This window comes from Diospyros lotus, chromosome 4, assembly GCF_014633365.1.
Source record: "Diospyros lotus cultivar Yz01 chromosome 4, ASM1463336v1, whole genome shotgun sequence".
Taxonomy (NCBI): Eukaryota; Viridiplantae; Streptophyta; class Magnoliopsida; order Ericales; family Ebenaceae; genus Diospyros; species Diospyros lotus.
In genome coordinates this window covers 44,875,637-44,893,889 of record NC_068341.1, presented here as the reverse complement: position 1 = coordinate 44,893,889, position 18,253 = coordinate 44,875,637, and the positions used below count along the sequence as shown (strand labels likewise).

The window sequence follows — 18,253 nt, the reverse complement described above, 5'->3', positions numbered from 1 at the left end:
TAATACTCTAATAGAATTGTGGCAGGAGATGATTGATTCCATGAGTTAAATAAGCATGTGCTGAAGATAAGAAGAAATATGAAAAGATGATAGAAAAAAAAAAAGGGTGTTTGATTTTTTGCATGGACTGAATGCTGATCTTGATGAAGTTAAAGGGCGGTTACTTGGGACCAAACCCTTTCCATCAATAAGAGAAGTTTTTGCCTAAGTTAGGAGAGAAGATAGCAGAAAAAATGTGATGTTGAGCCCTTTAAGAATGCTCAATTCTGATGCAAGTTCACAAACATCAGGCTTGGTCTCCTCAAGGATAAAACCACCTAGTTCATTCAAAGGACAACCCCAAAAAGACAAACCATGGTGTGAGCATTGCAACAAGCCTTATCACACCAAGGAAACCTGATGGAAGATACGTGGAAAACCATCAAATTGAAAGCCTAGAAATCAAAGGAGAGGAAATCAAACAGCCTATGGAGGAGAGGTAGAAATCGGGAAGACAACCAACTTGGTTTTATTAGCAGACCAATTGGAGATTTTAAAGCAGTTGTTGAGCCAATCTAAAGTTACCAAACCGGAGACAACAGAGGCTCTTAATCTGGCTATGTCTCTTGCCAGGCAAGGTATTCTTAGACACTCTTTAATCTCTTTTAAATTTCTTATGGATTGCTGGATAATAGACACAGGTGCCTCCTATCACATGACCGGATCTATTGAGGTTCTAACAGCCTTTAAACCTTGTTCTCAATGCTTAACCATCTCAATGGCTGATGGTACTACAACCATTGCTCAAGGGAGAGGTACAGCTTGTGTGGTAGGTTTGAAATTGAAATCAGTCCTATATGTGCCAAATTTAAAGTGCAATCTTCTGTCAGTGAGCAAAATAATCAAAGAAGAGAAGTGTTTGGTAACATTCTTTCATTCCTATTGTGAATTTCAAGACCTATCTTTAGGAAAGACAATTGGCAGTGCTGAGGAAAGAGGAGGCCTCTATTATATGACAAAAAATGGACAACATATTGGATCTAGGTCACAAATTCAATCCTCTTTGTCGACTGTTTCAGATTCTAAACTCATGTTATGGCATCAACATTTAGGACACCCTAGTTTCAATTATCTTAAAACTTTGTATCCCTATCTTTTTATCAATAAAAGTAGTCATTCGTTTCATTGTGAACATTGTGTTCTTGCTAAACAAACCAAAAACTCTCATCCTTCTCATGAATATAAACCTACAAAACCCTTCTATTTGATACATAGTGACATTTGGGGACCAGCAAGGAAGCCTAATTTGACTAACACTCGATGGTTCATCACATTCATAAATGACCATACAAGGGTTAGTTGGGTATTTCTAATGAAGGGCAAATCTGAGGCCTATGTTGTGTTTAAAAGATTTCACCAAATTGTAAATAATGTCTTTCAAGGCTCAATCCATGTTTTGAGATCAAATAATGGCAGAGAATATTTCTCCAATGATTTCAGTCATTATCTAGCTACTCATGGCATTATCCACCAAAGTTCATGTCCCTACAATCCCCAACAAAATAGCGTGGCAGAAAGAAAAAACCGCCACCTCCTTGAAATAGCAAGAGCCCTTATGTTCACAAGCTCACTCCCTAAACACATACTAGGGGGAAGCCATTCTTACCTCTTCCAATCTTACTAACTGTCCACACTCAAAATTCTTTTAGAACCCCTTTGAGTGTCTTCCTTGAATTCTATCCTCATCATACTAGGGTGCTCAACTCTCTGTCACCAAAGGTGTTTGGACACACTGCATTTGTGCATAAATATCAACCTTCTTAGTCTAAACTTGAACCCAAAGCCCTTAAATGCATATTTGTTGGGTATTCTCCAACTCAACAAGGTTATAGGTGTTACCACCCTTCTATAAAACGTCTCATTGTATCATGTGATGTTTCTTTCCTCGAACATCAACCATTTTTTCACACCAATCCGCTGCAGGAACAAATGCCTATTACAGAGGAACAATGGGACTCTATTGTACCTTTACCCGTTATTCAAGATCCTAAATTCCCTACTACCATTGAATCAGTCCCTGAAATCCCTATTCCTAATCAAACTCCAGTGTCTAATTTAGGGGGAGATCAAGAAGACTGGATTCAAGAAAATCCAGCCTTGGATAAACCATATTTAGTATATTCTAGAAGGACTCGTGACCCTCAGCCAATTCCAATGTTTGATCCAGAGATAGGTTCAAAAACAGATGGCAGTGACAGCATGGAAAAAGCTATATCTAACAGGTTTGAGGATCATGATATCCCAATAGTATTAAGGAAAGGGGTGAGATCTTGCACACAACAACCCTATCTCAAATTATGTGGGATATTCAAAACTATATACATCATGCATTGGAAGATGAGAAGTGAAAGGCAACAGTAAGGGATGAGATACAAGCCATAGAGACTAATGGCACTTGGGATATTGTTAATTTATTAGATGGAACGAAAGTTGTGAGTAGCAAATGGGTATTTGTAGTCAAGTACAAATCAGATGGAAACATTGTCAGGTACAAGACAAAATTAGTAGCCCAAGGATTTACCCAAACCCAAGGACTCGATTATGAGGAGACCTTTGCTCCGGTGGCCAACCTTAATTCTATTAGAGTGTTACTTTCAGTGGCTATTAATCTGCATTGGAGGCTGCATCAATTGGATATCAAGAATGCATTTTTGAATGGGGAGTTAGAAGAGGAAATTTATATGAAGATACCTCCAGGTTTTGAGATAGAAAATACAAGAGTAAAGGTATGCAAATTAAAGAACTCACTATATGGCCTAAAGCAATCTCCAAGAGCCTAGTTCAAATGGTTTAGTGACACCATCATTTAGCTAGGGTAGAAAAAAGGTGAGGCTGACCATACTCTCTTCACAAAAATTGAAGCAGATGGCAGGAAGACAGTGTTGATTGTGTATGTGGATGATATTATCATCTCAAGAGACAATACACTAGAAATTGAGCATTTAAAAGAAAAAATAAGAGCTGCATTCAAAGTAAAAGACTTGGGGGAGTTAAAATACTTTTTGGGAATAGAAGTAGCCAGAAGCAAGGAAGGAATCTGTGTATATCTCAGAAAAAATATACTATTGATTTGTTAAAAGAAACAAGTAAGCTTGGTTGTAAACCTACTAATAGCCCCTTAGAAACTAACTGGGAAAATAAAGAAGACATCATGAGGAAAAAAGATAGCATGAGGGAGTATCAAGTAGACAAAGGGAGATGTCAACGATTAATGGGTAAATTGATCTACCTATCACTCACAAGACCTGATATTACATATGTTCTAAGCATAATAGGTTAATTCATGCATTCACCTAAAAGAAGGCACCTTGAGGCAGCCTATCACATTCTTAGGTACGTCAAAGGAACACCCGAGAAAGGATTCCTATTTAAAAATAGCCAAAAGAGGGGAATAAATGCATTTGTAGATGTTGATTGGGTCGGTTCTATTGAAGACAGTAGATCTACATCAGGGTTTTGTACAAAATTATGGGGGAATTTGATAACCTGAAGAAACAAAAAGCAATCAGTGGTTGCAAGGAGCAATGTAGAAGCTGAATTTAGAGCTACTGCACAAGGGTTTTATGAAATTATTTGGGTGGAGAAGATGATAAAAGACTTACAACTTCCAGTATCTTCACCAAAATTACTTTACTGTGACAGTAAATCGACCATTAGCATTGTGAATAATCCGGTACAACATGACTAGATGAAACACGTGAGAATTGACTAACACTTTCTCAAGCAAGAAATAGAAAGGATGATATAAATCTTACCTACATTCCTACCGAGTTTCAAGAGGCAGACATCCTTACTAAAACAATGCAAAAGCAAGGATTTAAATCTATTCGAGCCAAACTGGAATGATAGATATCTATTCACCAGCTTGAGAGGGAGTGTTGAAGAAGATAACGAAGAAAGCAATCCGTGACCAAGAGGATAAGAAGACAAGATAAAGATAAAACAAGTGTTTAGCTGGGATGATAAGGATATTCCTTAAAATAGATAAGGAAATCCTAGTTGAAGTTTGATTCTAATCATAACATGTTGTATTCTAGTCCTAAATAGTAGAAGTGTAATCTAGTCCTAGTAGGAGTGTAATCTAGTCCTAAATATTAGGAGAATTCTTAGGATCTTTTATGTATATATTTACATATAGTGAAGCAGTAAAGATTAAGGAAGTTTATTCCTCCCATTACAAACTTCTATTACCATATTTTTCATAATCAATCATCTAAAATAAACCCAGACAAAAACTCCAATTATATCTCAAGGGGAATTGGATGACATGGCTTACACCACCATAAAAGCCCACTAAGAGATCAAATCAAGTAAAATTCTTATTCTACCAAGTAATAACCAACTAAGAAATTCAGGAGCTTCTAACCTTAAGAATGGCAAGAAATTCTATACTATCATAACAACGAACATATAAGAAGCGTCGCATGCAGGCATCAAACAATTCTTTGTCATATCCAACATGAGGATCTTTCTTTGAGTTACAATTAGAATGACCAGCATCATCTTGTTCCCACTTAGCATTGGTTCTTGATCCTGGAAATAATTTAAAAACAGTTACAAAAGTGATTTGCTTCAGGTTCAGATTCTACGAAAACATAAAAATCATGAGGTAAGTGGTTTACAGCAAACAAAAATATCAAAAGAGTAGGAAAAGAAAGAATAGCACAGAAAATGGCAAAGCAGAAGGATCAGGCTGGTGTCAATTTACTGGGAACAAGACCAATTTCAAGAAAAATAGCTTATATTAATACCCTAAAAACTAAGGGATGCTAGATAAGATGTGACATCAATGCAATATGACAGCATGAGATATTTAAAAACTAAGGGATGCTAGATAAGATGTGACATCAATGCAATATGACTGCATGAAAAAATATCTCAAGCAAAGTAACTTTCCTTGTATCAAAATAATCATTCCCCAAACAAATGGTCATTCTTTATCCTAAACTTGGACCCAGGTGGAAGGAAGAAAAGAAAAATATGCTGTTTATTTAGCATGATGCATGAGCATAAGTCCATATACATGAAGAGAATGAAAAATATAAAGTAAACAGGTAATAACTGTCTTGCATTGATACCTAGCCAAAAAATTTCTTGCATTGTTCAGGTAATACCCATCTTGGTTAGCTACAATGAGAATTCAAAATATTGCTTATCAAAAAAAAAGTATAAGCACCTTAAAATTGCCAAAAGGTTTGAAAGATGCTTGTTGGGCCTAGGCCATGATTTGGCATACGTTATAATGGGGAACTTGACAAGCTCAGTCACCATGAACTGTTCTTTTCCTATTTTCAAGATGTAAGATTACAGTTATTCTACAAGGGTTTAAATCTTTACAAGCAACCGAGCTGGAAAATTTTTGGTCAAGTACATATCCAGGTCAATTTTTCATGATGCAAAGAAGGTTTATATGAATTTTACTCATTAAAGTTATTGATTCTTATTTTAAGACAATAATTGATGCGGTAAAGTAAAAAATTGCAGAAATTTAAGAGGAAGAGAAGAAATTGGGGCAAGAAGAAGAAGTATATAAGGGAGAGAGAGAGAGATTTCAGCAAAGGAGAAGCAATAATTTTATCCAATCAATCAATCAAAAACATAATTTTTGATTGCACTATTGAGCCACATATGTAGGCTTGACAAATCTCCTAAACAACTAAAACTCTTTCAAAACTACCCTTACCTAATATACTAACCTACCACTCAAATTCTATCACACATCCCACTAAAAGCCCCAATAAAACTAAATACATTTAGATGAAATAAAAAACTCAAAATCACATAAAGCCAGTATCTTTATTTGTATTGGTTCCTATCAATTCTCCCCCGGTAGGAGAAAACTCGTCTTCAAGTTTTCTGGGCTCTCACTATGCAATCACCCAATGACAAAGTGAGTGGTTGGATGGCCTTAGAAGTTCATCTGTAACCAACACCCTCAAGAAAATTCTCAAGTTGCTCAAGCAAGGGAAGGAGTTCATTGATTGAAGATGGTGGGTGAATGGACCTATCTCCAGCTTTCACAAGCTGCTCCTTGGACTCAGTGTGTATGCCATTTTCAGTCGGCTGGATACTAAATCTTGCTGCAGATTAGTCACTACAGCTGAAGGTTCTGATTTCAGCAAGGCTAAAAGAAGCTGTGGAACTGTGGGAGGCAGATTTTGTATAGCAATCATAGAATGCTCTAATACCAAAATTGATATGGGACAGTAGAAAGATTGTAGAAAATTGAAAACAAATTGGAGAGAGGAGAAAAAAAAGAAGTATAAAGGGGAGAAGGGATAGAGAGAAAGAAAGGAGGAGATAGATTTCAGCAGAGGAGGAGCAATAATTTTATTCAATTAAAAATATACTTTTGGATTGCACTAATGAGAAATATATATGGGCTTGATAAAACTCCTAAAACTCTTTTAAAACCATTTATTACCTAATACAACTTAAATTCTATCACACAACCCACTAAAAGTCCTAATAAAACTAAAATACATTTAGATAAAATCAAAAGCTCCTACTCACATAAAACTAGTATACTTCTTTGTTTTGACACCAATCAATAATCCAATTTAGCACTCAAATTGTACAAAAATCTAAATATAGCCAAGGGATTCTTATACTTTCTAGGAAACTTTGAGATAATTTTTGGACCAAAAAGGCTCTTTGATGATGTGAGGAATTCCAACCTCAACTTTAAACTTTAATAACTCTAGGGCTAAACTGTGATTTCTATAATTATCTATATCATGGACATTTAATATAAACTTACGGAGTTAACAACTAGATGCAATTCATGCTTACAACATCAAAACATTATTTGATAATCCCTGACTTTTCCCTCTTCTACGACTCAACCTTTACACAAGTGAATCACAAAAAAGCTATTGTTTATTATTAATCAGTAAAGCTATGGTTAGGTGTATTAGTAGTTCTACACAATCAAAATGGTTTGGATACATGAGAAGAAAACCAACATGCGAGCCTTCAAAAAGAGGTGATAGAATCAAAAAAAGTTTGAATCAAAAAGGTAGGAAAAAACCAAAAAGAACTTGGTGGAGAACTCTTGGCATGACATTGTATATAGTAACCTTACAAAAGAGATGGTCATGGATAGAGATAACTGGAGACTTAGAATCCACGTAGCTGGTGCCAACTAGTGGGACTAAAGCTTGTGATGAAGATGATAAAGAGCTGCATTTTTAATGTTATGGTTGTTGTCAGGAAATAAGGAAAATGGTTACAGATTTATAAGATTTATGATTTTTTGTTTTTTGTATAGTTATTTAGTTTGTTTTTCTGGTGTATGATCTGTTAGTGGGCTAGAGTTATGGCTCTCAAGTTGTGGCGTGTGTTCAGATTAGTAGCTGGGTAGTGGATCCTGAATTTAAGGAAGTGGGGAGTGCTTTCTCTTAAACTGTACATATATTGAGTTGTATGTTGGGAATAATATTAAGTTTTTCCGTGCCTATTCTTAACATGGTATCAAAGCTATAAAGGCATCCGATTTCCAAAGAAACCACATCTCAGGCCGAGACCCTAAGCCTAGCTACCTTGTGACCTGAGAAGTTCAAGTGCAATTCATATGGGAGCTATGTCTACCTCAACTGAAGTAAGTGGTGCCTCTAAATCGCTAGTTACAGCCACTGTGTGTGAGGAGACGAAAAGCAGTACATCACCTGGAGAATTGTAGCATATCCAGGCAGCCTATAGGTTGATTGGTAAGAACTATTTGAAGTGGTCTCAATAGGTTAGGACTTTTTTTAAAGAGAGAGACAAATTGAGCCATCCATTCGATACCGTGCCTAAGCAAGGAAATCCTACCTTCGAAGCTTGGGATGAAGAGGATTCCATAGTAATGTCTTGGCTATGGAATTCTATGCTTCCTAAGATAAGTTTTTAGGTATAGCTAAAGAAATTTGGGATGCAATCAAGCAAACTTATTCCAAAGTTCAAGATGCAGCCCAAATTTATAAGATCAAGACAAAGATCTCAGCAACCAAGCAAGGAAACCGTTCGATCACTTAGTATTCCAATCTCCTGCAAACTTTATGGTAGGAAATGGATCACTACTAGTGTATCAAAATGAAATGTAGTGAGGATGCTGCCCTACTTAAAAGGTTTGTTAAAAAAAAAAAAAGGATTTATGAATTCCTTGCTGGCCTAAATATTGATTTTGATGCAGTGAGAGTTAAGATACTAGGAAAAGAGGATTTACCATCTCTAAATGAGACTATAGCCATTGTCCGAGTTGAGGAAGGAAGGAGAGGAATCATGCTCAGCACTAATGATCAGGAAGATCCAGCATTCAAGCGCAAAATCCCAAGGAAGTGAGACAAAAAAATCTATAGATGTGTCACGGTCAAACAAGGATCTCTTGTAGTGCACCTATTGTAAGAAGCCTAGACACACTATAGATAAGTGTTGGAAGTTACATAGGAAGCCACCAACTGAAAGTAAAGCACCAGGCAAACAGAAGAGGCAGGAGCATGCCTATGTGGCTAACACACAGCAGGTGAGGGAATTGGAGCATTCAGAACCAATGATTGTTGAGTTCAACAAGGAAGAAATCACTAAATTGAAACAACTGATTGGATCCCTAGAGAAATCCACTGGTTCAGGTACCTGTACCCTAATCTCTTCAAGTATTTCCTCCTTTTCTTATGCACTAAATGCCACAGATACTGCACTCTCAAATACTTGGATTATTGACTTAGGTGCTACCGATCATATGACTTGCTCTTCTCATAAATTTGTGACCTATAATCCCTATCCTAGCAACTGAAAAATTACCAATGCTAATGGTACAACTACCCCAGTAGCAAGCCAAGGGGATGTTTATATGAATGAACATCTTACCTTAAAAAATGCCCTACATGTACCTAAACTTTTCACTAACCTTGTTTCAATCCAAAAACTTCTGATTCTAATTGTAGAGTGGTTTTTCATCCCTCCTATTGTGAAATTTAGGAGCAGGACACGAGGAAGATGATTGGGTATGCTAAAGAGATTGAAGGTCTCTATTTTCTTGAGGAACAAAGCAGTGGATAGAAACCTAGGCTAGCCAAAATATCTCCAATGACATGTATGACAGAATCCTCTCAATCTCGCAGAGATCAGATTTGGCTACAACATTTTTGTTTTGGTCTTCCTTTTTTTAATGTTTTGAAAATTATGTATCCTTTATTGTTCAAAGGATTAAATGAACTAGACTTTCAATGTGACACGTGAATTTGTGAAACATAGAAAGACCTCATTTCCAATGAATGTTAAAAGAAGTCCTCCATTTACACTCATTCACAGTGACATCTAGGGTCCATCTCCCATTCCTAATATCAATGGGGCTAGGTGGTTTGTGTCATTTATTGATGATTGTACTAGAACCACTTGGATTTATCTTTTAAAGAACAAATCATATGTCAATTTTGTAGTTCCTATTCTCTATAATCTGATCAAAACTCAATTCAATGTTGCTATCAAAAGAGTCAGATAAGATAATGCTAAGAACTAATTTAATCAGTTTCTTACTTCCTACTTCCAAGAAAAAGGCATAGTTCATGAGTCTTCTTGTGTCAACACCCCACAACAAAGTGGGGTGGCTAAAAGAAAGAATGGGCATTCCTAAACATATCACTAGAGCCCTTTTATTTCAAGGGAATGTTCCAAAACAATATTGGGGGGAGGTTGTCTTGACTGCTACTCATCTTATAAATCGACTACCATCAAGAAATCTAAGTTCTAACAGTCCTGTTCAATTGTTGTCCCAATTCTTTCCACAAGCTTCAATCTCTAGTGGTCTCATGCCTAGAGTATTTGGGTGTGTTGCATTTGTTCATCAGCACTATTAAAATCGAGTGCTCAAATGATCCAAGAATCACTCAATAACCTCACCGAAATCAATCACGATTCAAACAGAAAGTAAACAATAAAAACAGAATTGACATAGAATAGAAAAGCAAACCAGATTGCAGAACACACGATATACCCTGGTCCATACCATTTACATGGCATTACATCCAGCAATCCAAGAAGAGACCAATCCACTAAGAATGTATGAAATCAGTACAAGAATATCCCTCACTTGCCTCCAATTGCCTCTAGAATACAATCCTCTAAACGAAGACAACAAGAACTATATTCTCACAGCTCTCTTTCTTGCTTCTCACTGCACTCGAACACAAGGGAATGAGATGAATGACTGATTGATGATCTACTCAACATTCGCACCCTTCTATGTATAAACTAGGGGGGCAGAACTTCCTAAGGGAAATAACTAACTTATATAAAGTTAAAACTACCCTTATTAATAACAATTAGTTACATTTGAATCCTGCAAACTAACTGCCACCGATCAACTCTATTCTTTCCTGATTTCTTCCAGAATTCCAGCATACAATTACTTCAGGCAAAACAATAACAAGCACTGAGAGTGTTTTCTAGGGCTCTTAGATGTATTTTTGTGGGGAATTCATCTACTCAAAAAGGGTACAAGTGTTTTCATCCTCCAACCAAAAAAATTTTTTGTATCTATGGATGTTACATTTGCTGAACAAACTAAGTATTTTGTTCAAGGGGAGATTTCAATAAGGAAGAGGATAGAAGTTTGTTTTTCCCTAAGTTTCCTTCTTTATTGTCTATTCCTATACAACACTTACACCCTACTGTTTCAGCCCTACAACCAGCATCTAATTCTCAGTCCAAGTCTCAAGAAAAAATTGAAATGTTAATTCAAGAGGCTGAACCTCGTCCACTTCAAGTTTACTCAAGAAGGAAGAAACCTACTGCTCATTCAGCACCTGTTCAAGCATCTAAATCAGCCCCTAAACCTGACATTGAGCAAGCTAAGATAACTACTTCTACTACCATCTACCCTAATGAAATTGAACATGTTTTTGATTTTCCTACTTCAACAGATATTGATCTACCTATTGCCACTCACAAAGGGACCAGAACATGTACAAAGCACCCCATGCACTTATTCATGTCCTATAAACACTTGTCTCCCAGTCACAAAACCTTTCTCACCAACATTAGCTCAATTCCTATTCCGAAAACAGTATCTGAGGCATTAAACAATGAGAATTGGAGAGAAGCCATGAGGGTAGAGATGCAGACTCTTGAAAAAAACAAGACACAGGATCTAGTGACATTGCCTAAAGGAAAGAAACCAGTGTAGATGGATATACACTGTTAAGTACAACTCAGATGGGTCATTAGAAAGGTACAAGGCAAGGTTGGTTGCTAAGGGTTATACTCAAACCTATGGTGTGGATTACCTTGAAACTTTTGCTCTTGATGCAAAAATGAATACCATAAGGATATTGCTATCCTACCTGCTAATTTTAGTTGGAAATTATAGCAATTTGATGTAAAAAATGTCTTTATAAATGGAGATCTAGAGGAAGAGATTTATATAGAGGTTCCACTGGGAATGAGTCAAACAAAGGAAAAAGATGTGGTATATAAGTTAAATAAATCCTTATATGGGTTGAAGCAATCCCCAAGAGCTTGGTTTGAAAAATTTACCAAAGCCATGCTCAAATTGGGATACAAACAAAGCCAAGGTGATCATACATTATTTATAAGACATTCAGTTGCTGGAAAACTCACTGTTTTGCTGGTTTATATGGATGATATCATAATGACAGGAGATGATTTGGAGGGAATGGAAAGCCTAAAGCAGTGTTTAGTAAAGGAATTCGAAATTAAGGAGCTGGGTAGGCTGAAGTACTTCTTGGATATTGAAGTAGCTCACTCTCAGCAAGGTATTTTTATATCACAACAAAAATATATCCTAAATCTATTAACCGAAACTGGTATGCTATGATGCAGGCCAGCTGAGACTCCTATTGAGCCTAACCAGAGGCTAGGGAACAATTCGGATGATGCAGCAATAGATAAAGGTCAGTACTAAAGATTAGTTGGGAGAATTATTTATCTAGAACATACATAGCCAGATATAGCATATGTTGTGGGAGTGGTTAGCCAATTTATGCACAATCCTAAGGAAATTCACCTAAAGGTTGTTCACAGAATTCTGCATTATCTAAAGGGCACACCAGGTAGAGGAATCCTATTCAAAAAAGAACAAGAATTGACCCTTGAAGCCTATACAAATGCTAATTATGCAGGATCAATGATTGATAGGAGATCAACATCCGAATATTGTACTTTTCTAGGGGGAAATATTGTTACCTGGAAGAGTAAGAAGCAAAATGTGGTGTCAAGATCAAGTGCAGAGGCTGAATTGAGTCTATGGCACTTGGAATTTGTGAATTAGTATGGATTAAGATAATTCTAGAAGATCTGAAGGTCAAATGGAAGGATCCTATGAAGTTGTATTGTGATAACAAGTCACCTATTAATATCGCACACAATCCAGTGTAGCATGATTGTACTAAACATGTGGAGGTTAACAGACATTTTATAAAAGAAAAGTTGGAAAGTGGTTTAATTTATACTCCATTTGTGCCTACAGTAAGTTAGTTGGCAGATCTACTTAGCAAAGGTCTTCCTGGAATAGCCTTTTAGAGGCTAACAAGCAAGTTGGGAATAGATGACATCCATTCTTCAGCTTGAGGGGAGCGTCAAGAAATAAGGAAAATGGTTACAGATTTATGATTTGTTGTTTTTTGTACAGTTATTTAGTTTGTCTTTCTGGTGTATGATCTGTTAGTGGGCTAGAGCTATGGCTCTCAAGTTGTGGTGTGTGTTCAGATTAGTAGTTGGGCAGTGGATCCTGAATTTAAGGAAGTGGGGAGTGCTTTCTCCTAAACTGTAAATATATTGAGTTGTATGCTAGGAATAATATTAAGTTTTTCCCAACATAAATGTGAAACAAAGATAATCCTAATAGGTGTCCCATATTCCTCCATCTTGCATAAATTCATCACGGTATGAGTGTGTTTCAATTAGTATAAATGATTGAAATTTTGGAACATTGTTTATTTGTATTTGGACTAGTTTCCACATGTTTTGTCAAACAAGATTGCAACATCCAGTCTATAGGTTATGTGATGTAGAACCTGAACCAAAGAAAGAAGAGTAATCCCGATTATTCAAAACCAATATCAATATTAAATATTATTTATCAAAGTTTGTCCTTCAGTAGATCACTGAAGGATTATTTATAGACAACTAATAGATAAAAACATATTCTAACTAGGATTCCTTGATATAATCTAATTAATCTAATTAGGATTCTAGGTAATAAAAGAAATTAAAAAGAAACTAGGAAACAAATTAAAATAAAGAAACTAATAAAACAATATTATTTTTTACTTTTATGCCTAAAATATTGTTTCCCAAAATATTTGTTTCCATGATTTTCATCATTATGGTTACACAAAAATTATACATGAAGTTTTCTCCAGCAATGTGAAAGAAGAAAAGGAAGAAAAACTGAGAAGAAAGAACTGAACTCCAAAATTCTTAATTAGGATCTCAAATAATACAATGAGGCTAATTCAGTTTATATATTACTCAAATTTCATGGGAGTACAATAATGCTGGTCAAGTTGGTTAAGGTAGCAAAACACCAGAAAGTACTTATTGTGGCAAAGAGCAACACACCAAAGATCAATATTGGGACTTTATGGGTAGGCTGCCTCCTACAACTAATGCAGCATTGTATAAGCTTTTAGTTGATTCTTCCTCTAGTGGTTAGGAGTCTAAGATGGTAATTAAGGGAGATTGTAGCAAAACTATAAGGCCATCCAACAGGCTCATCTTCCAATTGGTATCTTACTCATCAAGGTAAACCAGTCATATGTCTTTCCTTTAATTGTACCACCTTCAAACCTTGAATCATTGATTTGTTGCTTAGATAATAAGTTAGCTACTTCACAGTTGTTTCAGAATTTAGCATTCTCTTAAGAAGCTTGAGCTCAAATTTTTCTACTTGTAAGTAGGTCGACGGGTAGATAAGGGACATAATCATGTCTCTCAATTGTTGTCTCCTATTGATCCATGGGTAATCTCACTAATAAAAAGAGGAAAAAGAAGAAAAGCAACACAAGGAACCCTCCTTCAACCATCATCATTTCAATGATTTCATCATAAACCTTTATCCCACTAGGTGCAGTCAATTACATTAATTCTAGCTCCACTCTACCCAAGGTCATATTTTGTAAAATGCCATCATATCCAATGTAATGTATAAGGGTTTCCTATCAAGTTCTTTTTTTCCCCCCTTATACCACCTCTTTTCATACAAACTCCTTCCATTCCATCCACTCGCCTTATAAGTGCATCTATTATTGGTCTTCTTTTCGCACATCCACCATAACATTCTCATCTGGGTTAAGTTCATACATGTACATACTTAACTACCTAAAATTCCATACCATACAACATGGTCTTACACCTTCAAAGGCTCTTTCATTTATTTCTCTCCATATACAACACATCAGACAAGGAGTGAGGTTCTATAGCAATCTCAATTCTTTACTCAAACAACTCCTCAGTCACAAGAAAAATAAAACAGACTGTTGCAAGAGTTATCCATCTAACATGAAAAATAAGAGAACAAGATCCTGCAACTAAAATCATAAAGTAATGTAAATGGAGGGGTTCTATCAACTTTCCTCCCTCCTTACACTAGAAGCATCAGTCACCTATTATGTGTCTTGTCTTTCAAAAGTTAAAAATAATATTGAAGGAGCCATGTGAAATTACTCAAGGAACGCAAAACCCCTCTAGGTAGTCACTTACCAAATAGCCTTCTGGTGAAAATTGTCTCTCTTCCGACATTAAACACTTACAGAAGGGTTAAACAATAAGGTTCAACCCCTTGATAGGTGTCATACCCAATTGTCCTACCCCTAACTAAAGGTTCAACCCCTTGATAGGTGTCATACCCAATTGTCCTACCCCTAACTAAAAGCAGACCGATCAGATGGAATATAAGAAGAGAATTGAATGCTTTACTTGATTAACTCAATGGCCTTTTACATAGAAATAGGAATTTAAAAATGAAAAGAGCATAAATCATAGAAATTAAATTTCCTAAATTAATGCCCAACAAATCAGCCTAGGAAGGTTACTCATATAGAGGCCTAAAACTTAACCATGAAGGCAGGTTAAAGACTCCAAATCCGCCCAACATATCACAAATTGTTTTGGTTGTTGGCCACCCCTAGTACAAATGTCTAAAGGAAAGCATTGCTCGTTTCTTGTTATTGATGTTGATGTCACATTTTCTTTTCCCTTGATTCCTTTTTAGATTGCTTCCAGTTTGGTGTAGATTTTTAGGATTTTTCTGTTTTTGATTGGTAGATCTCTTCTATACAAGGTTCAAGGTTCCCCCATCCACATGATTTCTTTTAATTAACATCATTTACTTGTCAAAAGAAAAGGAAAAAAAAAAAAAAAAAACATAACAATTGCTTAAACCAAAACACACCTAAAGAAGGCTTGGCACAGAAAATTTTTTATTGAAGTAAAACAAGGCTCAAACAATTATCAATTCACATACCTGTCTAAGAAATGAAAGAAATAGAACAAATATATGCATATTATAACAGAAAAAACAAGAATATACCTTACCACTAACTTCCATCATACGATGCTTTAGTGATTGTGAAAGGCATAAAATATCAAAGCGGCAATCCAAGTCAATGAACATCACTAACTTCTCCAAGCCTCCATAGTTCACACCATTCCACTCCCTAGGAAGAATGCAACTGATGGCAGCCTAAATATGATAGGTAAATCTACTTAATTGTGACTTAAAAAAAAGATTGTCAAAGTGACTACAGTAATAGGGAGCCACCACACCAGCAAATATCAAATAACAAGCAGCAAAGTCTTCCAATCAAAATTTACTTGTACCATGTCAATAAATGAAATGGAAGAACACGTAAAATGAATCTAGGAACAAATATTAGCCAGTCCACTTGAATCTTTTGAATCACAACATGGTTTGATAGCAAACTAACTATAAGCTATGAAACATGTCTTCGGCCTTCATAACATGATGATAGCAAATTGCCAACTTCATTCAGTCGCCAATTCTCATCAGGGTCTTCCTTGGGCTGAAATAGTAATATGTGCATGGCATGAGCTCAACTACCCAGTAGGGGCAAATATGGCATGTTTAGCATGTTTACATAGTCAATGCAAAAACACACAAAACATGATGTCAGCTTCCTTTCAATATGTTTTACCCTCAGATGCACCCTCCCTGGGCTCAAGACTCGTTTTTATTCCCTTGTCATCATTGACACATTATCTGACCCAAAGCCATAGGCTCACATTAGCAACAATTTTCTATTGTTGCACGGGGACATTATGACACCTTCGTGGCATTAAATCTTCGTTACATGCTAGACTCAACATTTCCATGCAAAATATGCTTATTATGCAAACATATCATGCATACTACATGTCACATTGCATATTAGGCTTCCATAAAACCTTTTCATGCATAAATCAGTTATCATGCATCCACACATAAGAAACCATATGCACCCTAACATAGCCAAAGCAAGCTATCTACCTCAATTCCTTGCTTCTTCCAACAATCTATCCATTCTTCTAGAAACAGTTCTCTTTCCTAAGTTTTTTCCTTACCTTTTTTTCTTCTACCTCATGTTGGGCCTCTCTCTTTATCTTGGAGAGCTTCTCTTTCGACCACTTTGTGGTGAAAATGAAGTTTTGATTCATATTGAAGATTTCAAGCAGCTGAAGTTGCTACTAGGTATCCTCTCATTTTGCAGCCATATTTCACCCATCTTACACTGTTTTTGGCGCTACTTGTGCACTTGTTTTTCTGTCTCGCACTACATCAGGGTAGGTGGCCATGGACCACTACCAAATGTAAAAGGGGTGCAGAGGCTCCAGTGTGCACCTTCTACTCCATTGTCTAGTGGCCACATGTGATCAATTTGAAGGATTCACATGAGTGAAGCCAATTTCTTTTTTGGACTTTTGCCTTGGTGGGCGGGGTGGCTCCCAATTAAGTGTGTTTGGGAAGCCGCTCTTTTTTGCTTGATCCAGGTCTGCTCCTTTGGAGAGAGGGGAATAGAAGGGCCTTTGATGGCTTAGAGGACTTGGGTCCCAGCTTGGAAGGAACTTTTGATATGTATTATTTATACATGCTTGTTGATATATAAGAATATTTTTGTTTTGAACTCCTCTGTTTTTTATATCTCCATCTTTGCAGTCTTTTCTTAATGGACTGTTGCTTTCTTAGAAAAAAGGTTATTAATTAACTACCATCCTTACAGTCAAGTACACTTCAAGAGAGCTGGTAAGTTAGCATGTTTTGAGAGGGCAACAGACAAGCCTATGTAGTTCGACCAAAGCTGACACTTAAGGTTGCTGCTCTCCGGCTCTACCTCGTTTGGAAAGCTTGTTTGAGAAGTAAGGGATATGAAGGAGGGTAATGAAGCTAAGGAAAATTCAGACAACAGACAATCAGACAGCCTTATCATTTAAATTTGGGCAGACTACTTTAGACAATTCGTTCGCGGGAGCGGATCTAATCCTTCATGGTGTCTCAGACTTCCAGCACGATATTTACCCGACACAAGTAGTGTTTCGGAGCGCAAAAGAAAGAGAGACGGAGATAGACTTGAATTGAAAAGCAAGACCGGTTAAATAGACCCAAAGATGTACAGCCACAGCCAAGAAGAAGAAGCAGCACCTGAATTAAGATGTGGGTTTTGGCAGAAGGAGAAGGGCCGACGACCTCAACGACGTTGCCAGGGCGAAGAGGAACCCTATGAAAAGGAGGACGAAGAAGCAACAATGGCCGCTCCTTGAAAACCCTTCCAAGCATTGCTTTTGCGCTTTCTTCTGCTTGAACCCATCTCTCCACTTCCTCCTCCATGACATCAACGAACCTTCAACGGGGTTGGACGTTCCTTACGAAAGATAAAAAGTTGATTTGGTCGTTCGTTTCACTTTCTTCGTAATTCTTTTATAAGCCCAAACCCACTTTGTGTTCTTTTTGTTAGTTGTAAAATTAAGATGCACCAATTCTTAAAATATATGAGATTGTGTTTTAAGACCCAAAAAAAAAAATTAAGACTGAAATGACCACAAAAAAAAAAAATAAAGGTAAATAAATTTAATATAAATTTATTAATTTCAAAATTATTAAAATTCATTATCATAACTACTAATAATAGTGTCATCAATCATATATTACATCCTCATTAAGAAATATGCTAGATAAAAAAAATAATAACACACAATCACCTTAATCTTCTCTAAAGAAAAA

The 18,253-nt window shown here is 36.4% G+C and overlaps 1 protein-coding gene across 11 annotated transcripts in view; it reads right to left on the bottom strand.

Annotated features, from left to right (window-relative positions):
• Positions 1-17,950, bottom strand: part of LOC127799908 (DNA repair protein XRCC2 homolog) — a 33,333-nt gene extending 15,383 nt beyond the window's left edge. For 6 of the 11 annotated variants that reach the window (XR_008022676.1, XR_008022675.1, XR_008022677.1 and 3 more), the window contains exons 1-3: positions 17,675-17,950; positions 15,574-15,721; positions 4,406-4,572 (exon numbers count right to left, since the gene is read on the bottom strand). Coding sequence is in view for 5 of the 11 variants with exons in the window: in XM_052334186.1 (XP_052190146.1) it covers positions 4,406-4,572; positions 15,574-15,721; positions 17,675-17,860 (501 nt within the window). In the remaining 6 variants the exon portion in view is untranslated. Of the gene's footprint in view, positions 1-4,405; positions 4,573-15,568; positions 15,722-17,674 lie in introns of all 11 variants that reach the window. The other 5 variants (XR_008022674.1, XM_052334184.1, XM_052334182.1 and 2 more) reach the window with 3 other exon arrangements.
• Positions 17,951-18,253: the final 303 nt, after the last annotated feature.